Raw genomic sequence first — 25,657 nt, 5'->3', positions numbered from 1 at the left:
AGGGAGTCTCTCCGTCAGGGGCAGTGTTTAAAGAGGGAGTCACACCGTCAGGGACCCTGTTTAAAGAGGGTGTCTCTCCGTCAGGGACCCTGTTTAAAGAGGGAGTCTCTCCGTCAGGGACCCTGTTTAAAGAGGGAGTCTCTCCATCAGGGACCCTGTTTAAAAAGGGAGTCTCTCCGTCAGGGACCCTGTTTAAAGAGGGAGTCTCTCCGTCAGGGACAGTGTTTAAAGAGGGAGTCTCTCCGTCAGGGACCCTGTTTAAAGAGGTAGTCTCTCCGTCAGGGACAGTTTTTAAAGAGGGAGTCTCTCCGTCAGGGAACCTGTTTAAAGAGGGAGTCTCTCCGTCAGGGACCATGTTTAATGAGGGAGTCTCTCCGTCAGGGACCCTGTTTAAAGAGGGAGTCTCTCCGTCAGGGACCCTGTTTAAAGGGAGAGTCTCTCTGTTAGGCACCCTGTTTATAGAGGGAGTCTCTCCGTCAGGGACAGTGTTTAAAAAGGGAGTCTCTCCGTCAGGGACCCTGTTTAAAGAGGGAGTCTCTCCGTCAGGGACCCTGTTTAAAGAGGGAGTCTCTCCGTCAGGGACCCTGTTTAAAGGGAGAGTCTCTCTGTTAGGCACCCTGTTTATAGAGGGAGTCTCTCCGTCAGGGACAGTGTTTAAAAAGGGAGTCTCTCCGTCAGGGACCCTGTTTAAAGAGGGAGTCTCTCCGTCAGGGACCCTGTTTAAAGAGGGAGTCTCTCCGTCAGGGACCCTGTTTAAAGAGGGAGTCTCTCCGTCAGGGACCCTGTTTAAAGAGGGAGTCTCTCCGTCAGGGACGGTGTTTAAAGAGGGAGTCTCTCCGTCAGGGACCCTGTTTAAAGAGGGAGTCTCTCCGTCAGGGACAGTGTTTAAAGAGGGAGCCATTCCGTCAGGGACCCTGTTTAAAGAGGGAGTCTCTCCGTCAGGGACCCTGTTTAAAGAGGGAGTCTCTCCGTCAGGGATTCTGTTTAAAGAGAGAGTCTCTCCGTCAGGGAAAGTGTTTAAAGAGGGAGTCTCTCCGTCAGGGACCCTGTTTAAAGAGGGAGTCTCTCCGTCAGGGATTCTGTTTAAAGAGGGAGTCTCTCCGTCAGGGACCCTGTTTAAAGAGGGAGTCTCTCCGTCATGGACACTGTTTAAAGAGGGAGTCTCTCCGTCAGGGTCCTTGTTTAAAGAGGGAGTCTCTGCGTCAGGGGCAGTGTTTAAAGAGGGAGTCACTCCGTCAGGGACCCTGTTTAAAGAGGGAGTCTCTCCGTCAGGGACCCTGTTTAAAGAGGGAGTCTCTCCGTCAGGGACAGTGTTTAAAGAGGGAGTCTCTCCGTCAGGGACCCTGTTTAAAGAGGGAGTCTCTCCGTCAGGGACAGTGTTTAAAGAGGGAGTCTCTCCGTCAGGGACCCTGTTTAAAGAGGGAGTCTCTGCGTCAGGGACAGTGTTTAAAGAGGGAGTCTCTCCGTCAGGGACAGTGTTTAAAGAGGGAGTCTCTCCGTCAGGGACCCTGTTTAAAGAGGGAGTCTCTCCGTCAGGGACAGTGTTTAAAGAGGGAGTCTCTCCGTCAGGGACCCTGTTTAAAGAGGGAGTCTCTCCGTCAGGGACCCGGTTTAAAGAGGGAGTCTCTCCGTCACGGACCCTGTTTAAAGAGGGAGTCTCTCCATTAGGGACCCTGTTTAAAGAGGGAGTCTCTCCGTCAGGGACCCGGTTTAAAGAGGGAGTCTCTCCGTCAGGGACAGTGTTTAAAGAGGGAGTCATTCCGTCAGTGACACTGTTTAAAGAGGGAGTCTCTCCGTCAGGGACCCTGTTTAAAGAGGGAGTCTCTCCGTCAGGGACCCTGTTTAAAGAGGGAGTCTCTCCGTCAGGGACCCTGTTTAAAGAGGGAGTCATTCCGTCAGTGACCCTGTTTAAAGAGGGAGTCTCTCCGTCAGGGACCCTGTTTAAAGAGGGAGTCTCTCCGTCAGGGACCCTGTTTAAAGAGGGAGTCTCTCCGTCAGGGACCCTGTTTAAAGGGAGAGTCTCTCTGTTAGGCACCCTGTTTAAAGAGGGAGTCTCTCCGTCAGGGACAGTGTTTAAAGAGGGCGTCTCTCCGTCAGGGACCCTGTTTAAAGAGGGAGTCTCTCCGTCAGGGACCCTGTTTAAAGAGGGAGTCATTCCGTCAGGGACCCTGTTTAAAGAGGGAGTCTCTCCATCAGGGACAGTGTATAAAGAGGGAGTCATTCCGTCAGGGTCCCTGTTTAAAGAGGGAGAATCTCCGTCAGGGACCCTGTTTAAAGAGGGAGTCTCTCCGTCAGGGACCATGTTTAAAGAGGGAGTCTCTCCGTGAGGGACAGGGTTTAAAGAGGGAGTCATTCCGTCAGGGTCCCTGTTTAAAGAGGGAGTATCTCCGTCAGGGACCCTGTTTAAAGAGGGAGTCTCTCCATCAGGGACCTTGTTTAAAGAGGGAGTCTCTCCGTCAGGGACCCTGTTTAAAGAGGGAGTCTCTCCGTCAGGGACCCTGTTTAAAGAGGGAGTCTCTCCGTCAGGGTCAGTGTTTAAAGAGGGAGTCTCTCCGTCAGGGACAGTGTTTAAAGAGGGAGTCTCTCCGTCAGGGACCCTGTTTAAAGAGGTAGTCTCTCCGTCAGGGACCCTGTTTAAAGAGGGCGTATCTCCGTCAGGGACCCTGTTTAAAGAGGGAGTCTCTCCGTCAGGGACCCTGTTTAAAGAGGGAGTCTCTCCGTCAGGGACCCTGTTTAAAGAGGGAGTATCTCAGTCAGGGACCCTGTTTAAAGAGGGAGTCTCTCCGTCAGGGACAGTGTTTAAAGAGGGAATCTCTCCGTCAGGGAACCTGTTTAAAGAGGGAGTCTCTCCGTCAGGGACACTGTTTAAAGAGGGAGTATCTCCGTCAGGGACAGTGTTTAAAGAGGGAATCTCTCCGTCAGGGAACCTGTTTAAAGAGGGAGTCTCTCTGTCAGGGACCCTGTTTAAAGAGGGAGTCTCTCCGTCAGGGAACCTGTTTAAAGAGGGAGTCTCTCCGTCAGGGACCCTGTTTAAAGAGGGAGTCTCTCCGTCAGGGACAGTGTTTAAAGAGGGAATCTCTCCGTCAGGGAACCTGTTTAAAGAGGGAGTCTCTCTGTCAGGGACCCTGTTTAAAGAGGGAGTCTCTCCGTCAGGAACCCTGTTTAAAGAGGGAGTCTCTCCGTCAGGGACCCTGTTTAAAGAGGGAGTCTCTCCGTCAGGGACCCTGTTAAAAGAGGGAGTCTCTCCGTCAGGGACCCTGTTTAAAGAGGGAGTCTCTCCATCAGGGACCCTGTTTAAAGAGGGAGTCATTCCGTCAGGGACCCTGTTTAAAGAGGGAGTCTCTCCGTCAGGGACACTGTTTAAAGAGGGAGTCTCTCCGTCAGGGACCCTGTTTAAAGAGGGAGTCTCTCCGTCAGGGACCCTGTTTAAAGAGGGAGCCTCTCCGTCAGGGACTCTGTTTAAAGAGAGAGTCTCTCCGTCAGGGAAAGTGTTTAAAGAGGGAGTCTCTCCGTCAGGGACCCTGTTTAAAGAGGGAGTCTCTCCTTAAGGACCCTGTTTAAAGAGGGAGTCTCTCCATCAGGGACCCTGTTTAAAGAGGGAGTCTCTCCGTCAGGGACAGGTTTTAAAGAGGGAGTCTCTCCGTCAGGGACCCTGTTTAAAGAGGGAGTCTCTCCGTCAGGGACCCTGTTTAAAGAGGGAGTATCTCCGTCAGGGACCCTGTTTAAAGAGGGAGTCTCTCGTCAGGGACCCTGTTTAAAGAGGGAGTCTCTCCATCAGGGATCCTGTTTAAAGAGGGAGTCTCTCCGTCAGGGACCCTGTTTAAAGAGGGAGTCTCTCCGTCAGGGACCCTGTTTAAAGAGGGAGTCTCTCCGTCAGGGACACTGTTTAAAGATGGATTCTCTCTGTCAGGGACCCTGTTTAAAGAGGGAGTCTCTCCATCAGGGACCCTGTTTAAAGAGGGTGTCTCTCCGTCAGGGACCCTGTTTAAAGAGGGCGTCTCTCCGTCAGGGACCCTGTTTAAAGAGGGAGTCTCTCCATCAGGGACAGTGTTTAAAGAGGGAGTCTCTCCGTCAGGGACCCTGTTTAAAGAGGGAGTCTCTCCGTCAGGGACCCTGTTTAAAGAGGGAGTCTCTCCGTCAGGGACCCTGATTAAAGAGGGAGTCCTCCGTCAGGGACCCTGTTTAAAGAGGGAGTCTCTCCGTCAGGGATCCTGTTTAAAGAGGGAGTCTCTCCGTCAGGGATCCTGTTTAAAGAGGGAGTCTCTCCGTCAGGGACCCTGATTAAAGAGGGAGTCCTCCGTCAGGGACCCTGTTTAAAGAGGGAGTCCTCCGTCAGGGACCCTGTTTAAAGAGTGAGTCTCTCCGTCAGGGACCCTGTTTAAAGAGGGAGACTCTCCGTCAGGGACGTTTAAAGAGGGAGTCTCTCCGTCAGGGACCCTGTTTTAAGAGGGAGTCTCTCCGTCAGGGACAGTGTTTAAAGAGGGAGTCTCTCCGTCAGGGACAGTGTTTAAAGAGGGAGTCTCTCCGTCAGGGACAGTGTTTAAAGAGGGCGTCTCTCCGTCAGGGACCCTGTTTAAAGAGGGAGTCTCTCCGCCAGGGACCCTGTTTAAAGAGGGAGTCTCTCCGTCAGGGACCCTGTTTAAAGAGGGAGTCACTCCGTCAGGGACCCTGTTTAAAGAGGGAGTCTCTCCGTCGGGGACCCTGTTTAAAGAGGGAGTATCTCCGTCAGGGACCCTGTTTAAAGAGGGAGTCTCTCCGTCAGGGACAGTGTTTAAAGAGCGAATCTCTCCGTCAGGGAACCTGTTTAAAGAGGGAGTCTCTCTGTCAGGGACCCTGTTTAAAGAGGGAGTCTCTCCGTCAGGGACAGTGTTTAAAGAGAGAGTCTCTCCGTCAGGGACCCTGTTTAAAGAGGGAGTCTCTCCGTCAGGAACCCTGTTTAAAGAGGGAGTCTCTCCGTCAGGGACCCTGTTTAAAGAGGGAGTCTCTCCGTCAGGGACCCTGTTAAAAGAGGGAGTCTCTCCGTCAGGGACCCTGTTTAAAGAGGGAGTCTCTCCATCAGGGACCCTGTTTAAAGAGGGAGTCATTCCGTCAGGGACCCTGTTTAAAGAGGGAGTCTCTCCGTCAGGGACCCTGTTTAAAGAGGGAGCCTCTCCGTCAGGGACCCTGTTTAAAGAGAGAGTCTCTCCGTCAGGGAAAGTGTTTAAAGAGGGAGTCTCTCCGTCAGGGACCCTGTTTAAAGAGGGAGTCTCTCCGTCAGGGACCCTGTTTAAAGAGGGAGTCTCTCTGTCAGGGACCCTGTTTAAAGAGGGAGTCTCTCCGTCAGGGACCCTGTTTACATAGAACATAGAACATAGAACAATACAGCGCAGTACAGGCCCTTCGGCCCACGATGTTGCACCGAAACAAAAGCCATCTAACCTACACTATACCATTATCATCCATATGTTTATCCAATAAACTTTTAAATGCCCTTAATGTTGGCGAGTTCACTACTGTAGCAGGTAGGGCATTCCACGGCCTCACTACTCTTTGCGTAAAGAACCTACCCCTGACCTCTGTCCTATATCTATTACCCCTCAGTTTAAGGCTATGTCCCCTCGTGCTAGCCATTTCCATCCGCGGGAGAAGGCTCTCACTGTCCACCCTATCTAACCCTCTGATCATTTTGTATGCCTCTATTAAGTCTCCTCTTAACCTTCTTCTCTCTAACGAAAACAACCTCAAGTCCATCAGCCTTTCCTCATAAGATTTTCCCTCCATACCAGGCAACATCCTGGTAAATCTCCTCTGCACCCGTTCCAAAGCCTCCACGTCCTTCCTATAATGCGGTGACCAGAACTGTACGCAATACTCCAAATGCGGCCGTACCAGAGTTCTGTACAGCTGCAACATGACCTCCTGACTCCGGAACTCAATCCCTCTACCAATAAAGGCCAACACTCCATAGGTCTTCTTCACCTTTAAAGAGGGAGTCTCTCCGTCAGGGACCCTGTTTAAAGAGGGAGTCTCTCCGTCAGGGACCCTGTTTAAAGAGGGAGTCTCTCTGTCAGGGACAGTGTTTAAAGAGGGAGTCTCTCCGTCAGGGACCCTGTTTAAAGAGGGAGTCTCTCCGTCAGGGACCCTGTTTAAAGAGGGAGTATCTCCGTCAGGGACCCTGTTTAAAGAGGGAGTCTCTCCGTCAGGGACAGTGTTTAAAGAGTGAGTCTCTCCGTCAGGGATCCTGTTTAAAGAGGGAGTCTCTCCGTCAGGGACCCTGTTTAAAGAGGGAGTCTCTCCGTCAGGGACCCTGTTTAAAGATGGATTCTCTCTGTCAGGGACAGTGTTTAAAGAGGGAGTCTCTCTGTCAGGGACCCTGTTTAAAGAGGGAGTCTCTCCGTCAGGGACAGTGTTTAAAGAGGGAGTCTCTCCGTCAGGGACAGTGTTTAAAGAGGGAGTCTCTCCGTCAGGGACAGTGTTTAAAGAGGGAGTCTCTCTGTCAGGGACCCTGTTTAAAGAGGGAGTCTCTCCATCAGGGACCCTGTTTAAAGAGGGTGTCTCTCCGTCAGGGACCCTGTTTAAAGAGGGAGTCTCTGCGTCAGGGACAGTGTTTAAAGAGGGAGTCTCTCCGTCAGGGACCCTGTTTAAAGAGGGAGTCTCTCCGTCAGGGACAGTGTTTAAAGAGGGAGTCTCTCCGTCAGGGACCCTGTTTAAAGAGGGAGTCTCTCCGTCAGGGACCCTGTTTAAAGAGGGAGTCTCTCCGTCAGGGACAGTGTTTAAAGAGGGAGTCTCTCCGTCAGGGACCCTGTTTAAAGAGGGAGTCTCTCCGTCAGGGACCCTGTTTAAAGAGGGACTCTCTCCGTCAGGGACCCTGTTTAAAGAGGGAGTCTCTCCGTCAGGGACAGTGTTTAAAGAGGGAGTCTCTCCGTCAGGGACCCTGTTTAAAGAGGGAGTCTCTCCGTCAGGGGCCTTGTTTAAAGAGGGAGTCTCTCCGTCAGGGATCCTGTTTAAAGAGGGAGTCTCTCCGTCAGGGACCCTGTTTGAAGAGGGAGTCTCTCCGTCAGGGATCCTGTTTAAAGAGGGAGTCTCTCCGTCAGGGACAGTGTTTAAAGAGGGAGTCTCTCCGTCAGGGACAGTGTTTAAAGAGGGAGTCTCTCCGTCAGGGACAGTGTTTAAAGAGGGAGTCTCTCCGTCAGGGACCCTGTTTAAAGAGGGAGTCTCTCCGTCAGGGACCCTGTTTAAAGAGGGAGTCTCTCCGTCAGGGACCCTGTTTAAAGAGGGAGTCTCTCCGTCAGGGACCCTGTTTAAAGAGGGAGTCTCTCTGTCAGGGACCCTGTTTAAAGAGGGAGACACTCCGTCAGGGACCCTGTTTAAAGAGGGAGTCTCTCCGTCAGGGACCTTGTTTAAAGAGGGAGTCTCTCCGTCGGGGACCCTGTTTAAAGAGGGAGTCTCTCCGTCAGGGACAGTGTTTAAAGAGGGAGTCTCTCCGTCAGGGACCCTGTTTAAAGAGGGAGTCTCTCCGTCAGGGACCCTGTTTAAAGAGGGAGTCTCTCCGTCAGGGACAGTGTTTAAAGAGGGTGTCTCTCCGTCAGGGACCCTGTTTAAAGAGGGAGTCTCTCCGTCAGGGTCCCTGTTTAAAGAGGGAGTCTCTCCGTCAGGGACCCTGTTTAAAGAGGGAGTCTCTCCGTCAGGGACAGTGTTTAAAGAGGGAGTCTCTCCGTCAGGGACCCTGTTTAAAGAGGGAGTCTCTCCGTCAGAGACCCTGTTTAAAGAGGGAGTCTCTCCGTCAGGGACCCTGTTTAAAGAGTGAGTCTCTCTGTCAGGGACAGTGTTTAAAGAGGGAGACTCTCCGTCAGGGACCTTGTTTAAAGAGGGAGTCTCTCCGTCAGGGACCCTGTTTAAAGAGGGAGTCTCTCTGTCAGGGACCCTGTTTAAAGAGGGCTCACTCCGTCAGGGACCCTGTTTAAAGAGGGAGTCTCTCCGTCAGGGACCCTGTTTAACGAGGGAGTCTCTCCGTCAGGGACCTTGTTTAAAGAGGGAGTCTCTCCGTCAGGGACAGTGTTTAAAGAGGGAGTCTCTCCGTCAGGGACCCTGTTTAAAGAGGGAGTCTCTACGTCAGGGACCCTGTTTAAATAGGGAGTCTCTCCGTCAGGGACCCTGTTTAAAGAGGGAGTCTCTCCGTCAGGGACAGTGTTTAAAGAGGGAGCCTCTCCGTCAGGGACCCTGTTTAAAGAGGGAGTCTCTCCGTCAGGGACAGTGTTTAAAGAGGGAGTCTCTCCGTCAGGGACCCTGTTTAAAGAGGGAGTCTCTCCGTCAGGGACCCTGTTTAAAGAGGGAGTCTCTCCGTCAGGGACCCTGTTTAAAGAGGGAGTCTCTCCATCAGGGTCCCTGTTTAAAGAGGGAGTCTCTCCGTCAGGGACCCTGTTTAAAGAGGGAGTCTCTCCGTCAGGGACAGTGTTTAAAGAGGGAGTCTCTCCTTCAGGGACCCTGTTTAAAGAGGGAGTCTCTCCGTCAGGGACCCTGTTTAAAGAGGGAGTCTCTCCATCAGGGACCCTGTTTAAAGAGGGAGTCTCTCCGTCAGAGACCCTGTTTAAAGAGGGAGTCTCTCCGTCAGGGACCCTGTTTAAAGAGTGAGTCTCTCTGTCAGGGACAGTGTTTAAAGAGGGAGACTCTCCGTCAGGGGCCTTGTTTAAAGAGGGAGTCTCTCCGTCAGGGACCCTGTTTAAAGAGGGAGTCTCTCTGTCAGGGACCCTGTTTAAAGAGGGAGTCTCTCCGTCAGGGACCCTGTTTAATGAGGGAGTCTCTCTGTCAGGGACCCTGTTTAAAGAGGGAGTCTCTCCGTCAGGGACCCTGTTTAAAGAGGGAGTCTCTCCGTCAGGGACCTTGTTTAAAGAGGGAGTCTCTCTGTCAGGGACCCTGTTTAAAGAGGGAGTCTCTACGTCAGGGACCCTGTTTAAAGAGGGAGTCTCTCCGTCAGGGACCCTGTTTAAAGAGGGAGTCTCTCTGTCAGGGACCCTGTTTAAAGAGGGAGTCTCTCCGTCAGGGACCCTGTTTAATGAGGGAGTCTCTCTGTCAGGGACCCTGTTTAAAGAGGGAGTCTCTCCGTCAGGGACCCTGTTTAAAGAGGGAGTCTCTCCGTCAGGGACCCAGTTTAAAGAGGGAGTCTCTCTGTCAGGGACCCTGTTTAAAGAGGGAGTCTCTCCGTCAGGGACCCTGTTTAAAGAGGGAGTCTCTCCGTCAGGGACCCTGTTTAAAGAGGGAGTCTCTCCGTCAGGGACAGTGTTTAAAGAGGGAGTCTCTCCGTCAGGGACCCTGTTTAAAGAGGGAGTCTCTCCGTCAGGGCCCCTGTTTAAAGAGGGAGTCTCTCCATCAGGGACCCTGTTTAAAGAGGGAGTGTCTCCGTCAGAGACCCTGTTTAAAGAGGGAGTCTCTCCGTCAGGGACCCTGTTTAAAGAGGGAGTCTCTCCGTCAGGGACAGTGTTTAAAGAGGGAGTCTCTTTGTCAGGGACAGTGTTTAAAGAGGGAGTCTCTCCGTCAGGGACCCTGTTTAAAGAGGGAGTCTCTCCGTCAGGGACCCTGTTTAAAGAGGGAGTCTCTCCGTCAGGGACAGTGTTTAAAGAGGGAGTCTCTCCGTCAGGGACCCTGTTTAAAGAGGGAGTCTCTCCGTCAGGGACAGTGTTTAAAGAGGGAGTCTCTCCGTCAGGGACCCTGTTTAAAGAGGGAGTCTCTCCGTCAGGGACCCTGTTTAAAGAGGGAGTCTCTCCATCAGGGACCCTGTTTAAAGAGGGAGCCTCTCCGTCAGGGACCCTGTTTAAATAGGGAGTCTCTCCGTCAGGGACCCTGTTTAAAGAGGGAGTCTCTCCGTCAGGGACCCTGTTTAAAGAGGGAGTCTCTCCGTCAGGGACCCTGTTTAAAGAGGGAGTCTCTCCGTCAGGGACCCTGTTTAAAGAGGGAGTCTCTCCGTCAGGGACAGTGTTTAAAGAGGGTGTCTCTCCGTCAGGGACCCTGTTTAAAGAGGGAGTCTCTCCGTCAGGGTCCCTGTTTAAAGAGGGAGTCTCTCCGTCAGGGACCCTGTTTAAAGAGGGAGTCTCTCCGTCAGGGACAGTGTTTAAAGAGGGAGTCTCTCCGTCAGGGACCCTGTTTAAAGAGGGAGTCTCTCCGTCAGGGACCCTGTTTAAAGAGGGAGTCTCTCCATCAGGGACCCTGTTTAAAGAGGGAGTCTCTCCGTCAGAGACCCTGTTTAAAGAGGGAGTCTCTCCGTCAGAGACCCTGTTTAAAGAGGGAGTCTCTCCGTCAGGGACAGTGTTTAAAGAGGGAGTCTCTCCGTCAGGGACCCTGTTTAAAGAGTGAGTGTCTCTGTCAGGGACAGTGTTTAAAGAGGGAGACTCTCCGTCAGGGACCTTGTTTAAAGAGGGAGTCACTCCGTCAGGGACCATGTTTAAAGAGGGAGTCTCTCCGTCAGGGACAGTGTTTAAAGAGGGAGTCTCTCCGTCAGGGACCCTGTTTAAAGAGGGAGTCACTCCGTCAGGGACAGTGTTTAAAGAGGGAGACTCTCCGTCAGGGACCTTGTTTAAAGAGGGAGTCACTCCGTCAGGGACCATGTTTAAAGAGGGAGTCACTCCGTCAGGGACAGTGTTTAAAGAGGGAGTCTCTCCGTCAGGGACCCTGTTTAAAGAGTGAGTGTCTCTGTCAGGGACAGTGTTTAAAGAGGGAGACTCTCCGTCAGGGACCTTGTTTAAAGAGGGAGTCACTCCGTCAGGGATCCTGTTTAAAGAGGGAGTCTCTCCGTCAGGGACCCTGTTTGAAGAGGGAGTCTCTCCGTCAGGGATCCTGTTTAAAGAGGGAGTCTCTCCGTCAGGGACAGTGTTTAAAGAGGGAGTCTCTCCGTCAGGGACAGTGTTTAAAGAGGGAGTCTCTCCGTCAGGGACCCTGTTTAAAGAGTGAGTGTCTCTGTCAGGGACAGTGTTTAAAGAGGGAGACTCTCCGTCAGGGACCTTGTTTAAAGAGGGAGTCACTCCGTCAGGGATCCTGTTTAAAGAGGGAGTCTCTCCGTCAGGGACCCTGTTTGAAGAGGGAGTCTCTCCGTCAGGGATCCTGTTTAAAGAGGGAGTCTCTCCGTCAGGGACAGTGTTTAAAGAGGGAGTCTCTCCGTCAGGGACAGTGTTTAAAGAGGGAGTCTCTCCGTCAGGGACAGTGTTTAAAGAGGGAGTCTCTCCGTCAGGGACCCTGTTTAAAGAGGGAGTCTCTCCGTCAGGGACCCTGTTTAAAGAGGGAGTCTCTCCGTCAGGGACCCTGTTTAAAGAGGGAGTCTCTCTGTCAGGGACCCTGTTTAAAGAGGGCTCACTCCGTCAGGGACCCTGTTTAAAGAGGGAGTCTCTCCGTCAGGGACCCTGTTTAACGAGGGAGTCTCTCCGTCAGGGACCTTGTTTGAAGAGGGAGTCTCTCCGTCAGGGACAGTGTTTAAAGAGGGAGTCTCTCCGTCAGGGACCCTGTTTAAAGAGGGAGTCTCTACGTCAGGGACCCTGTTTAAATAGGGAGTCTCTCCGTCAGGGACCCTGTTTAAAGAGGGAGTCTCTCCGTCAGGGACAGTGTTTAAAGAGGGAGTCTCTCCGTCAGGGACCCTGTTTAAAGAGGGAGTCTCTCCGTCAGGGACAGTGTTTAAAGAGGGAGTCTCTCCGTCAGGGACCCTGTTTAAAGAGGGAGTCTCTCCGTCAGGGACCCTGTTTAAAGAGGGAGTCTCTCCGTCAGGGACCCTGTTTAAAGAGGGAGTCTCTCCATCAGGGTCCCTGTTTAAAGAGGGAGTCTCTCCGTCAGGGACCCTGTTTAAAGAGGGAGTCTCTCCGTCAGGGACAGTGTTTAAAGAGGGAGTCTCTCCTTCAGGGACCCTGTTTAAAGAGGGAGTCTCTCCGTCAGGGACCCTGTTTAAAGAGGGAGTCTCTCCATCAGGGACCCTGTTTAAAGAGGGAGTCTCTCCGTCAGAGACCCTGTTTAAAGAGGGAGTCTCTCCGTCAGGGACCCTGTTTAAAGAGTGAGTCTCTCTGTCAGGGACAGTGTTTAAAGAGGGAGACTCTCCGTCAGGGGCCTTGTTTAAAGAGGGAGTCTCTCCGTCAGGGACCCTGTTTAAAGAGGGAGTCTCTCTGTCAGGGACCCTGTTTAAAGAGGGAGTCACTCCGTCAGGGACCCTGTTTAAAGAGGGAGTCTCTCCGACAGGGACCTTGTTTAAAGAGGGAGTCTCTCTGTCAGGGACCCTGTTTAAAGAGGGAGTCTCTACGTCAGGGACCCTGTTTAAAGAGGGAGTCTCTCCGTCAGGGACCCTGTTTAAAGAGGGAGTCTCTCTGTCAGGGACCCTGTTTAAAGAGGGAGTCTCTCCGTCAGGGACCCTGTTTAATGAGGGAGTCTCTCTGTCAGGGACCCTGTTTAAAGAGGGAGTCTCTCCGTCAGGGACCCTGTTTAAAGAGGGAGTCTCTCCGTCAGGGACCCAGTTTAAAGAGGGAGTCTCTCTGTCAGGGACCCTGTTTAAAGAGGGAGTCTCTCCGTCAGGGACCCTGTTTAAAGAGGGAGTCTCTCCGTCAGGGACAGTGTTTAAAGAGGGAGTCTCTCCGTCAGGGACAGTGTTTAAAGAGGGTGTCTCTCCGTCAGGGACCCTGTTTAAAGAGGGAGTCTCTCCGTCAGGGACCCTGTTTAAAGAGGGAGTCTCTCCGTCAGGGACAGTGTTTAAAGAGGGAGTCTCTCCGTCAGGGACCCTGTTTAAAGAGGGAGTCTCTCCGTCAGGGCCCCTGTTTAAAGAGGGAGTCTCTCCATCAGGGACCCTGTTTAAAGAGGGAGTGTCTCCGTCAGAGACCCTGTTTAAAGAGGGAGTCTCTCCGTCAGGGACCCTGTTTAAAGAGGGAGTCTCTCCGTCAGGGACAGTGTTTAAAGAGGGAGTCTCTTTGTCAGGGACAGTGTTTAAAGAGGGAGTCTCTCCGTCAGGGACCCTGTTTAAAGAGGGAGTCTCTCCGTCAGGGACCCTGTTTAAAGAGGGAGTCTCTCCGTCAGGGACAGTGTTTAAAGAGGGAGTCTCTCCGTCAGGGACCCTGTTTAAAGAGGGAGTCTCTCCGTCAGGGACAGTGTTTAAAGAGGGAGTCTCTCCGTCAGGGACCCTGTTTAAAGAGGGAGTCTCTCCGTCAGGGACCCTGTTTAAAGAGGGAGTCTCTCCGTCAGGGACCCTGTTTAAAGAGGGAGCCTCTCCGTCAGGGACCCTGTTTAAATAGGGAGTCTCTCCGTCAGGGACCCTGTTTAAAGAGGGAGCCTCTCCGTCAGGGACCCTGTTTAAAGAGGGAGTCTCTCCGTCAGGGACCCTGTTTAAAGAGGGAGTCTCTCCGTCAGGGACAGTGTTTAAAGAGGGTGTCTCTCCGTCAGGGACCCTGTTTAAAGAGGGAGTCTCTCCGTCAGGGTCCCTGTTTAAAGAGGGAGTCTCTCCGTCAGGGACCCTGTTTAAAGAGGGAGTCTCTCCGTCAGGGACAGTGTTTAAAGAGGGAGTCTCTCCGTCAGGGACCCTGTTTAAAGAGGGAGTCTCTCCGTCAGGGACCCTGTTTAAAGAGGGAGTCTCTCCATCAGGGACCCTGTTTAAAGAGGGAGTCTCTCCGTCAGAGACCCTGTTTAAAGAGGGAGTCTCTCCGTCAGAGACCCTGTTTAAAGAGGGAGTCTCTCCGTCAGGGACAGTGTTTAAAGAGGAAGTCTCTCCGTCAGGGACCCTGTTTAAAGAGTGAGTGTCTCTGTCAGGGACAGTGTTTAAAGAGGGAGACTCTCCGTCAGGGACCTTGTTTAAAGAGGGAGTCACTCCGTCAGGGACCATGTTTAAAGAGGGAGTCTCTCCGTCAGGGACAGTGTTTAAAGAGGGAGTCTCTCCGTCAGGGACCCTGTTTAAAGAGGGAGTCACTCCGTCAGGGACAGTGTTTAAAGAGGGAGACTCTCCGTCAGGGACCTTGTTTAAAGAGGGAGTCACTCCGTCAGGGACCATGTTTAAAGAGGGAGTCACTCCGTCAGGGACAGTGTTTAAAGAGGGAGTCTCTCCGTCAGGGACCCTGTTTAAAGAGTGAGTGTCTCTGTCAGGGACAGTGTTTAAAGAGGGAGACTCTCCGTCAGGGACCTTGTTTAAAGAGGGAGTCACTCCGTCAGGGATCCTGTTTAAAGAGGGAGTCTCTCCGTCAGGGACCCTGTTTGAAGAGGGAGTCTCTCCGTCAGGGATCCTGTTTAAAGAGGGAGTCTCTCCGTCAGGGACAGTGTTTAAAGAGGGAGTCTCTCCGTCAGGGACAGTGTTTAAAGAGGGAGTCTCTCCGTCAGGGACCCTGTTTAAAGAGTGAGTGTCTCTGTCAGGGACAGTGTTTAAAGAGGGAGACTCTCCGTCAGGGACCTTGTTTAAAGAGGGAGTCACTCCGTCAGGGATCCTGTTTAAAGAGGGAGTCTCTCCGTCAGGGACCCTGTTTGAAGAGGGAGTCTCTCCGTCAGGGATCCTGTTTAAAGAGGGAGTCTCTCCGTCAGGGACAGTGTTTAAAGAGGGAGTCTCTCCGTCAGGGACAGTGTTTAAAGAGGGAGTCTCTCCGTCAGGGACAGTGTTTAAAGAGGGAGTCTCTCCGTCAGGGACCCTGTTTAAAGAGGGAGTCTCTCCGTCAGGGACCCTGTTTAAAGAGGGAGTCTCTCCGTCAGGGACCCTGTTTAAAGAGGGAGTCTCTCCGTCAGGGACCCTGTTTAAAGAGGGAGTCTCTCTGTCAGGGACCCTGTTTAAAGAGGGAGACACTCCGTCAGGGACCCTGTTTAAAGAGGGAGTCTCTCCGTCAGGGACCTTGTTTAAAGAGGGAGTCTCTCCGTCAGGGACCCTGTTTAAAGAGGGAGTCTCTCCGTCAGGGACCCAGTTTAAAGAGGGAGTCTCTCTGTCAGGGACCCTGTTTAAAGAGGGAGTCTCTCCGTCAGGGACCCTGTTTAAAGAGGGAGTCTCTCCGTCAGGGACAGTGTTTAAAGAGGGAGTCTCTCCGTCAGGGACAGTGTTTAAAGAGGGTGTCTCTCCGTCAGGGACCCTGTTTAAAGAGGGAGTCTCTCCGTCAGGGACCCTGTTTAAAGAGGGAGTCTCTCCGTCAGGGACAGTGTTTAAAGAGGGAGTCTCTCCGTCAGGGACCCTGTTTAAAGAGGGAGTCTCTCCGTCAGGGCCCCTGTTTAAAGAGGGAGTCTCTCCATCAGGGACCCTGTTTAAAGAGGGAGTGTCTCCGTCAGAGACCCTGTTTAAAGAGGGAGTCTCTCCGTCAGGGACCCTGTTTAAAGAGGGAGTCTCTCCGTCAGGGACAGTGTTTAAAGAGGGAGTCTCTTTGTCAGGGACAGTGTTTAAAGAGGGAGTCTCTCCGTCAGGGACCCTGTTTAAAGAGGGAGTCTCTCCGTCAGGGACCCTGTTTAAAGAGGGAGTCTCTCCGTCAGGGACAGTGTTTAAAGAGGGAGTCTCTCCGTCAGGGACCCTGTTTAAAGAGGGAGTCTCTCCGTCAGGGACAGTGTTTAAAGAGGGAGTCTCTCCGTCAGGGACCCTGTTTAAAGAGGGAGTCTCTCCGTCAGGGACCCTGTTTAAAGAGGGAGTCTCTCCGTCAGGGACCCTGTTTAAAGAGGGAGCCTCTCCGTCAGGGACCCTGTTTAAATAGGGAGTCTCTCCGTCAGGGACCCTGTTTAAAGAGGGAGCCTCTCCGTCAGGGACCCTGTTTAAAGAGGGAGTCTCTCCGTCAGGGACCCTGTTTAAAGAGGGAGTCTCTCCGTCAGGGACAGTGTTTAAAGAGGGTGTCTCTCCGTCAGGGACCCTGTTTAAAGAGGGAGTCTCTCCGTCAGGGTCCCTGTTTAAAGAGGGAGTCTCTCCGTCAGGGACCCTGTTTAAAGAGGGAGTCTCTCCGTCAGGGACAGTGTTTAAAGAGGGAGTCTCTCCGTCAGGGACCCTGTTTAAAGAGGGAGTCTCTCCGTCAGGGACCCTGTTTAAAGAGGGAGTCTCTCCATCAGGGACCCTGTTTAAAGAGGGAGTCTCTCCGTCAGAGACCCTGTTTAAAGAGGGAGTCTCTCCGTCAGAGACCCTGTTTAAAGAGGGAGTCTCTCCGTCAGGGACAGTGTTTAAAGAGGAAGTCTCTCCGTCAGGGACCCTGTTTAAAGAGTGAGTGTCTCTGTCAGGGACAGTGTTTAAAGAGGGAGACTCTCCGTCAGGGACCTTGTTTAAAGAGGGAGTCACTCCGTCAGGGACCATGTTTAAAGAGGGAGTCTCTCCGTCAGGGACAGTGTTTAAAGAGGGAGTCTCTCCGTCAGGGACCCTGTTTAAAGAGGGAGTCACTCCGTCAGGGACAGTGTTTAAAGAGGGAGACTCTCCGTCAGGGACCTTGTTTAAAGAGGGAGTCACTCCGTCAGGGACCATGTTTAAAGAGGGAGTCACTCCGTCAGGGACAGTGTTTAAAGAGGGAGTCTCTCCGTCAGGGACCCTGTTTAAAGAGTGAGTGTCTCTGTCAGGGACAGTGTTTAAAGAGGGAGACTCTCCGTCAGGGACCTTGTTTAAAGAGGGAGTCACTCCGTCAGGGATCCTGTTTAAAGAGGGAGTCTCTCCGTCAGGGACCCTGTTTGAAGAGGGAGTCTCTCCGTCAGGGATCCTGTTTAAAGAGGGAGTCTCTCCGTCAGGGACAGTGTTTAAAGAGGGAGTCTCTCCGTCAGGGACAGTGTTTAAAGAGGGAGTCTCTCCGTCAGGGACCCTGTTTAAAGAGTGAGTGTCTCTGTCAGGGACAGTGTTTAAAGAGGGAGACTCTCCGTCAGGGACCTTGTTTAAAGAGGGAGTCACTCCGTCAGGGATCCTGTTTAAAGAGGGAGTCTCTCCGTCAGGGACCCTGTTTGAAGAGGGAGTCTCTCCGTCAGGGATCCTGTTTAAAGAGGGAGTCTCTCCGTCAGGGACAGTGTTTAAAGAGGGAGTCTCTCCGTCAGGGACAGTGTTTAAAGAGGGAGTCTCTCCGTCAGGGACAGTGTTTAAAGAGGGAGTCTCTCCGTCAGGGACCCTGTTTAAAGAGGGAGTCTCTCCGTCAGGGACCCTGTTTAAAGAGGGAGTCTCTCCGTCAGGGACCCTGTTTAAAGAGGGAGTCTCTCCGTCAGGGACCCTGTTTAAAGAGGGAGTCTCTCTGTCAGGGACCCTGTTTAAAGAGGGAGACACTCCGTCAGGGACCCTGTTTAAAGAGGGAGTCTCTCCGTCAGGGACCTTGTTTAAAGAGGGAGTCTCTCCGTCGGGGACCCTGTTTAAAGAGGGAGTCTCTCCGTCAGGGACCCTGTTTAAAGAGGGATTCTCTCCGTCAGGGACCCTGTTTAAAGAGGGAGTCTCTCCGTCAGGGACCCTGTTTAAAGAGGGAGTCTCTCCGTCAGGGACCCTGTTTAAAGAGGGAGTCTCTCCGTCAGGGACAGTGTTTAAAGAGGGAGTCTCTCCGTCAGGGACCCTGTTTAAAGAGGGAGTCTCTCCGTCAGGGACCCTGTTTAAAGAGGGAGTCTCTCCGTCAGGGACAGTGTTTAAAGAGGGTGTCTCTCCGTCAGGGACCCTGTTTAAAGAGGGAGTCTCTCCGTCAGGGTCCCTGTTTAAAGAGGGAGTCTCTCCGTCAGGGACCCTGTTTAAAGAGGGAGTCTCTCCGTCAGGGACAGTGTTTAAAGAGGGAGTCTCTCCGTCAGGGACCCTGTTTAAAGAGGGAGTCTCTCCGTCAGAGACCCTGTTTAAAGAGGGAGTCTCTCCGTCAGGGACCCTGTTTAAAGAGTGAGTCTCTCTGTCAGGGACAGTGTTTAAAGAGGGAGACTCTCCGTCAGGGACCTTGTTTAAAGAGGGAGTCTCTCCGTCAGGGACCCTGTTTAAAGAGGGAGTCTCTCTGTCAGGGACCCTGTTTAAAGAGGGCTCACTCCGTCAGGGACCCTGTTTAAAGAGGGAGTCTCTCCGTCAGGGACCCTGTTTAACGAGGGAGTCTCTCCGTCAGGGACCTTGTTTAAAGAGGGAGTCTCTCCGTCAGGGACAGTGTTTAAAGAGGGAGTCTCTCCGTCAGGGACCCTGTTTAAAGAGGGAGTCTCTACGTCAGGGACCCTGTTTAAATAGGGAGTCTCTCCGTCAGGGACCCTGTTTAAAGAGGGAGTCTCTCCGTCAGGGACAGTGTTTAAAGAGGGAGTCTCTCCGTCAGGGACCCTGTTTAAAGAGGGAGTCTCTCCGTCAGGGACAGTGTTTAAAGAGGGAGTCTCTCCGTCAGGGACCCTGTTTAAAGAGGGAGTCTCTCCGTCAGGGACCCTGTTTAAAGAGGGAGTCTCTCCGTCAGGGACCCTGTTTAAAGAGGGAGTCTCTCCATCAGGGTCCCTGTTTAAAGAGGGAGTCTCTCCGTCAGGGACCCTGTTTAAAGAGGGAGTCTCTCCGTCAGGGACAGTGTTTAAAGAGGGAGTCTCTCCTTCAGGGACCCTGTTTAAAGAGGGAGTCTCTCCGTCAGGGACCCTGTTTAAAGAGGGAGTCTCTCCATCAGGGACCCTGTTTAAAGAGGGAGTCTCTCCGTCAGAGACCCTGTTTAAAGAGGGAGTCTCTCCGTCAGGGACCCTGTTTAAAGAGTGAGTCTCTCTGTCAGGGACAGTGTTTAAAGAGGGAGACTCTCCGTCAGGGGCCTTGTTTAAAGAGGGAGTCTCTCCGTCAGGGACAGTGTTTAAAGAGGGAGACTCTCCGTCAGGGACCTTGTTTAAAGAGGGAGTCACTCCGTCAGGGACCATGTTTAAAGAGGGAGTCACTCCGTCAGGGACAGTGTTTAAAGAGGGAGTCTCTCCGTCAGGGACCCTGTTTAAAGAGTGAGTGTCTCTGTCAGGGACAGTGTTTAAAGAGGGAGACTCTCCGTCAGGGACCTTGTTTAAAGAGGGAGTCACTCCGTCAGGGATCCTGTTTAAAGAGGGAGTCTCTCCGTCAGGGACCCTGTTTGAAGAGGGAGTCTCTCCGTCAGGGATCCTGTTTAAAGAGGGAGTCTCTCCGTCAGGGACAGTGTTTAAAGAGGGAGTCTCTCCGTCAGGGACAGTGTTTAAAGAGGGAGTCTCTCCGTCAGGGACCCTGTTTAAAGAGTGAGTGTCTCTGTCAGGGACAGTGTTTAAAGAGGGAGTCTCTCCGTCAGGGACCCTGTTTAAAGAGTGAGTGTCTCTGTCAGGGACAGTGTTTAAAGAGGGAGTCTCTCCGTCAGGGACAGTGTTTAAAGAGGGAGTCTCTCCGTCAGGGACAGTGTTTAAAGAGGGAGTCTCTCCGTCAGGGACCTTGTTTAAAGAGGGAGTCACTCCGTCAGGGATCCTGTTTAAAGAGGGAGTCTCTCCGTCAGGGATCCTGTTTGAAGAGGGAGTCTCTCCGTCAGGGATCCTGTTTAAAGAGGGAGTCTCTCCGTCAGGGACAGTGTTTAAAGAGGGAGTCTCTCCGTCAGGGACAGTGTTTAAAGAGGGAGTCTCTCCGTCAGGGACAGTGTTTAAAGAGGGAGTCTCTCCGTCAGGGACCCTGTTTAAAGAGGGAGTCTCTCCGTCAGGGACCCTGTTTAAAGAGGGAGTCTCTCCGTCAGGGACCCTGTTTAAAGAGGGAGTCTCTCCGTCAGGGACCCTGTTTAAAGAGGGAGTCTCTCTGTCAGGGACCCTGTTTAAAGAGGGAGACACTCCGTCAGGGACCCTGTTTAAAGAGGGAGTCTCTCCGTCAGGGACCTTGTTTAAAGAGGGAGTCTCTCCGTCGGGGACCCTGTTTAAAGAGGGAGTCTCTCCGTCAGGGACCCTGTTTAAAGAGGGATTCTCTCCGTCAGGGACCCTGTTTAAAGAGGGAGTCTCTCCGTCAGGGACCCTGTTTAAAGAGGGAGTCTCTCCGTCAGGGACCCTGTTTAAAGAGGGAGTCTCTCCGTCAGGGACAGTGTTTAAAGAGGGAGTCTCTCCGTCAGGGACCCTGTTTAAAGAGGGAGTCTCTCCGTCAGGGACCCTGTTTAAAGAGGGAGTCTCTCCGTCAGGGACAGTGTTTAAAGAGGGAGTCTCTCCGTCAGGGACCCTGTTTAAAGAGGGAGTCTCTCCGTCAGGGACAGTGTTTAAAGAGGGAGTCTCTCCGTCAGGGACAGTGTTTAAAGAGGGAGTCTCTCCGTCAGGGACCCTGTTTAAAGAGGGAGTCTCTCCGTCAGAGACCCTGTTTAAAGAGGGAGTCTCTCCGTCAGGGACCCTGTTTAAAGAGTGAGTCTCTCTGTCAGGGACAGTGTTTAAAGAGGGAGACTCTCCGTCAGGGACCTTGTTTAAAGAGGGAGTCTCTCCGTCAGGGACCCTGTTTAAAGAGGGAGTCTCTCTGTCAGGGACCCTGTTTAAAGAGGGCTCACTCCGTCAGGGACCCTGTTTAAAGAGGGAGTCTCTCCGTCAGGGACCCTGTTTAACGAGGGAGTCTCTCCGTCAGGGACCTTGTTTAAAGAGGGAGTCTCTCCGTCAGGGACAGTGTTTAAAGAGGGAGTCTCTCCGTCAGGGACCCTGTTTAAAGAGGGAGTCTCTACGTCAGGGACCCTGTTTAAATAGGGAGTCTCTCCGTCAGGGACCCTGTTTAAAGAGGGAGTCTCTCCGTCAGGGACAGTGTTTAAAGAGGGAGTCTCTCCGTCAGGGACCCTGTTTAAAGAGGGAGTCTCTCCGTCAGGGACAGTGTTTAAAGAGGGAGTCTCTCCGTCAGGGACCCTGTTTAAAGAGGGAGTCTCTCCGTCAGGGACCCTGTTTAAAGAGGGAGTCTCTCCGTCAGGGACCCTGTTTAAAGAGGGAGTCTCTCCATCAGGGTCCCTGTTTAAAGAGGGAGTCTCTCCGTCAGGGACCCTGTTTAAAGAGGGAGTCTCTCCGTCAGGGACAGTGTTTAAAGAGGGAGTCTCTCCTTCAGGGACCCTGTTTAAAGAGGGAGTCTCTCCGTCAGGGACCCTGTTTAAAGAGGGAGTCTCTCCATCAGGGACCCTGTTTAAAGAGGGAGTCTCTCCGTCAGAGACCCTGTTTAAAGAGGGAGTCTCTCCGTCAGGGACCCTGTTTAAAGAGTGAGTCTCTCTGTCAGGGACAGTGTTTAAAGAGGGAGACTCTCCGTCAGGGGCCTTGTTTAAAGAGGGAGTCTCTCCGTCAGGGACCCTGTTTAAAGAGGGAGTCTCTCTGTCAGGGACCCTGTTTAAAGAGGGAGTCACTCCGTCAGGGACCCTGTTTAAAGAGGGAGTCTCTCCGACAGGGACCTTGTTTAAAGAGGGAGTCTCTCTGTCAGGGACCCTGTTTAAAGAGGGAGTCTCTACGTCAGGGACCCTGTTTAAAGGGGGAGTCTCTCCGTCAGGGACCCTGTTTAAAGAGGGAGTCTCTCTGTCAGGGACCCTGTTTAAAGAGGGAGTCTCTCCGTCAGGGACCCTGTTTAATGAGGGAGTCTCTCTGTCAGGGACCCTGTTTAAAGAGGGAGTCTCTCCGTCAGGGACCCTGTTTAAAGAGGGAGTCTCTCCGTCAGGGACCCAGTTTAAAGAGGGAGTCTCTCTGTCAGGGACCCTGTTTAAAGAGGGAGTCTCTCCGTCAGGGACCCTGTTTAAAGAGGGAGTCTCTCCGTCAGGGACAGTGTTTAAAGAGGGAGTCTCTCCGTCAGGGACAGTGTTTAAAGAGGGTGTCTCTCCGTCAGGGACCCTGTTTAAAGAGGGAGTCTCTCCGTCAGGGACCCTGTTTAAAGAGGGAGTCTCTCCGTCAGGGACAGTGTTTAAAGAGGGAGTCTCTCCGTCAGGGACCCTGTTTAAAGAGGGAGTCTCTCCGTCAGGGCCCCTGTTTAAAGAGGGAGTCTCTCCATCAGGGACCCTGTTTAAAGAGGGAGTGTCTCCGTCAGAGACCCTGTTTAAAGAGGGAGTCTCTCCGTCAGGGACCCTGTTTAAAGAGGGAGTCTCTCCGTCAGGGACAGTGTTTAAAGAGGGAGTCTCTTTGTCAGGGACAGTGTTTAAAGAGGGAGTCTCTCCGTCAGGGACCCTGTTTAAAGAGGGAGTCTCTCCGTCAGGGACCCTGTTTAAAGAGGGAGTCTCTCCGTATGGGACAGTGTTTAAAGAGGGAGTCTCTCCGTCAGGGACCCTGTTTAAAGAGGGAGTCTCTCCGTCAGGGACAGTGTTTAAAGAGGGAGTCTCTCCGTCAGGGACCCTGTTTAAAGAGGGAGTCTCTCCGTCAGGGACCCTGTTTAAAGAGGGAGTCTCTCCGTCAGGGACCCTGTTTAAAGAGGGAGCCTCTCCGTCAGGGACCCTGTTTAAATAGGGAGTCTCTCCGTCAGGGACCCTTTTTAAAGAGGGAGCCTCTCCGTCAGGGACCCTGTTTAAAGAGGGAGTCTCTCCGTCAGGGACCCTGTTTAAAGAGGGAGTCTCTCCGTCAGGGACAGTGTTTAAAGAGGGTGTCTCTCCGTCAGGGACCCTGTTTAAAGAGGGAGTCTCTCCGTCAGGGTCCCTGTTTAAAGAGGGAGTCTCTCCGTCAGGGACCCTGTTTAAAGAGGGAGTCTCTCCGTCAGGGACAGTGTTTAAAGAGGGAGTCTCTCCGTCAGGGACCCTGTTTAAAGAGGGAGTCTCTCCGTCAGGGATCCTGTTTAAAGAGGGAGTCTCTCCGTCAGGGACCCTGTTTAAAGAGGGAGTCTCTCCATCAGGGACCCTGTTTAAAGAGGGAGTCTCTCCGTCAGAGACCCTGTTTAAAGAGGGAGTCTCTCCGTCAGAGACCCTGTTTAAAGAGGGAGTCTCTCCGTCAGGGACAGTGTTTAAAGAGGGAGTCTCTCCGTCAGGGACCCTGTTTAAAGAGTGAGTGTCTCTGTCAGGGACAGTGTTTAAAGAGGGAGACTCTCCGTCAGGGACCATGTTTAAAGAGGGAGTCTCTCCGTCAGGGACAGTGTTTAAAGAGGGAGTCTCTCCGTCAGGGACCCTGTTTAAAGAGGGAGTCACTCCGTCAGGGACAGTGTTTAAAGAGGGAGACTCTCCGTCAGGGACCTTGTTTAAAGAGGGAGTCACTCCGTCAGGGACCATGTTTAAAGAGGGAGTCTCTCCGTCAGGGACCCTGTTTAAAGAGGGAGACTCTCCGTCAGGGACCTTGTTTAAAGAGGGAGTCACTCCGTCAGGGACCATGTTTAAAGAGGGAGTCTCTCCGTCAGGGACCCTGTTTAAAGAGGGAGACTCTCCGTCAGGGACCTTGTTTAAAGAGGGAGTCACTCCGTCAGGGACCATGTTTAAAGAGGGAGTCTCTCCGTCAGGGACAGTGTTTAAAGAGGGAGTCTCTCTGTCAGGGACCCTGTTTAAAGAGGGTGTCTCTCCGTCAGGGACCCTGTTTAAAGAGGGAGTCTCTCCGTCAGGGACCCTGTTTAAAGAGCGAGTGTCTCTGTCAGACTTGGCGGTGTTTTTACCTTAAGGAACACAGCGACGACAGCGAATCCATCGGGAGATTTCTTTGCCACATCTGAGCTCAGGTATTTCATATTCCAAAATACCAGGTGCATCTGCGACAAATTAACAGAATCAGTCAGAGGATATTCCACCTCACAACACTCGCACTATAACTGACTCCCCCTCGCCCGCCTCAACTCCCTCTTACTCTGTACAACGCTCTCCACACCATCTCAATCCACCATCTCTCTCTTCACCATCTCTCTCTACCATCACTCTATCTTCACCGACTCTCTCACTCCCTCGCCACTATCTCTCTCTCTTCACCATCTCTCTCTTCACCATCTCTCTCTCTACCATCACTCTCTCTTCACCGACTCTCTCACTCTCTCTCAACTATCTCTCTCTCTCTTCACCATCTCTCTCTCTACCATCACTCTCTTCACCATCTCTCTCTTCACCATCTCTCTCTACCATCACTCTCCCTTCACCGACTCTCTCACTCTCTCTCAACTATCTCTCTCTCTCTTCACCATCTCTCTCTATCTACCATCACTCTCTTCACCGACTCTCTCACTCTCTCTCAACTATCTCTCTCTCTCTTCACCATCTCTCTCTATCATCACTCTCTTCACCGACTCTCTCACTCTCTCTCAACTATCTCTCTCTCTCTTCATCATCTCTCTCAACCATCACTCTCTCTTCACCATCTCTCTCTTCACCATCTCTCTCTACCATCGCTCTCCCTTCACCGACTCTCTCACTCTCTCTCAACTATCTCTCTCTCTCTTCATCATCTCTCTCAACCATCACTCTCTCTTCACCATCTCTCTCTCTACCATCGCTCTCCCTTCACCGACTCTCTCACTCTCTCTCAGCTATCTCTCTCTCTCTTCACCATCTCTCTCTTCACCATCTCTCTCTCTACCATCACTTTCTCTTCACCGACTCTCTCACTCTCTCTCAACTATCTCTCTCTCTCTTCACCATCTCTCTCTCTACCATCACTCTCTCTTCACCGACTCTCTCAACTATCTCTCTCTCTCTTCACCATCTCTCTCTCTACCATCACTCTCTCTTCACCATCTCTCTCTACCATCACTCTCTCTTCACCGACTCTCTCACTCTCTCTCAACTATCTCTCTCTCTCTTCATCATCTCTCTCAACCATCACTCTCTCTTCACCATCTCTCTCTCTACCATCGCTCTCCCTTCACCGACTCTCTCACTCTCTCTCAACTATCTCTCTCTCTCTTCACCATCTCTCTCTTCACCATCTCTCTCTCTACCATCACTTTCTCTTCACCGACTCTCTCACTCTCTCTCAACTATCTCTCTCTCTCTTCACCATCTCTCTCTCTACCATCACTCTCTCTTCACCGACTCTCTCAACTATCTCTCTCTCTCTCTTCGCCATCTCTCTCTCTACCATCACTCTCTCTTCACCGACTCTCTCACTCCCTCTCAACTATCTCTCTCTCGCTTCACCATCTCTCTCTTCACCATCTCTCTCTCTATCATCACTCTCTCTTCACCATCTCTCTCTTCACCATCTCTCTCTACCATCACTCTCCCTTCACCGACTCTCTCACTCTCTCTCAACTATCTCTCTCCCTCTTCACCATCTCTCTCTCTCTACCATCACTCTCTTCACCGACTCTCTCACTCTCTCTCAACTATCTCTCTCTCTCTTCACCATCTCTCTCTATCATCACTCTCTTCACCGACTCTCTCACTCCCTCTCAACTATCTCTCTCTCTCTTCACCATCTCTCTCTTCACCATCTCTCTCTCTACCATCACTCTCTCTTCACCGACTCTCTCACTCTCTCTCAACTATCTCTCTCTCTCTCTTCACCATCTCTCTCTCTACCATCACTCTCTCTTCACCATCTCTCTCTTCACCATCTCTCTCTACCATCACTCTCTCTTCACCGACCCTCTCACTCCATCTCAACTATCTCTCTCTCTCTTCACCATCTCTCTCTTCACCATCTCTCTCTCTACCATCACTCTCTCTTCACCGACTCTCTCACTCCCTCTCAACTATCTCTCTCTCTCTTCACCATCTCTCTCTTCACCATCTCTCTCTCTACCATCACTCTCTCTTCACCGACTCTCTCACTCTCTCTCAACTATCTCTCTCTCTCTTCACCATCTCTCTCTCTACCATCACTCTCTCTTCACCGACTCTCTCACTCTCTCTCAACTATCTCTCTCTCTCTTCACCATCTCTCTCTATCATCACTCTCTTCACCGACTCTCTCACTCCCTCTCAACTATCTCTCTCTCTCTTCACCATCTCTCTCTTCACCATCTCTC

General features: G+C 52.1%; 1 protein-coding gene across 1 annotated transcript in view; it reads right to left on the bottom strand.

Annotated features, from left to right (window-relative positions):
* The window catches only part of LOC140411546 (putative carbonic anhydrase 5), a 45,022-nt gene extending 21,577 nt beyond the window's left edge, over nucleotides 1–23,445 (bottom strand). Inside the window, exon 1 of the mRNA XM_072500629.1 lies at nucleotides 23,357–23,445. Coding sequence (XP_072356730.1) covers nucleotides 23,357–23,428 — 72 coding nt within the window. The 5' untranslated portion in view covers nucleotides 23,429–23,445. The remainder of the gene's footprint in view (nucleotides 1–23,356) is intronic.
* Between the last annotated feature and the right edge of the window lie 2,212 nt (nucleotides 23,446–25,657).

The sequence above is a fragment of the Scyliorhinus torazame genome, chromosome 4 (genome assembly GCF_047496885.1).
Source record: "Scyliorhinus torazame isolate Kashiwa2021f chromosome 4, sScyTor2.1, whole genome shotgun sequence".
NCBI classification, from domain to species: domain Eukaryota; kingdom Metazoa; phylum Chordata; class Chondrichthyes; order Carcharhiniformes; family Scyliorhinidae; genus Scyliorhinus; species Scyliorhinus torazame.
Note: the sequence above shows the minus strand (reverse complement) of the source record. Positions and strands in the feature narration are given on the sequence as shown.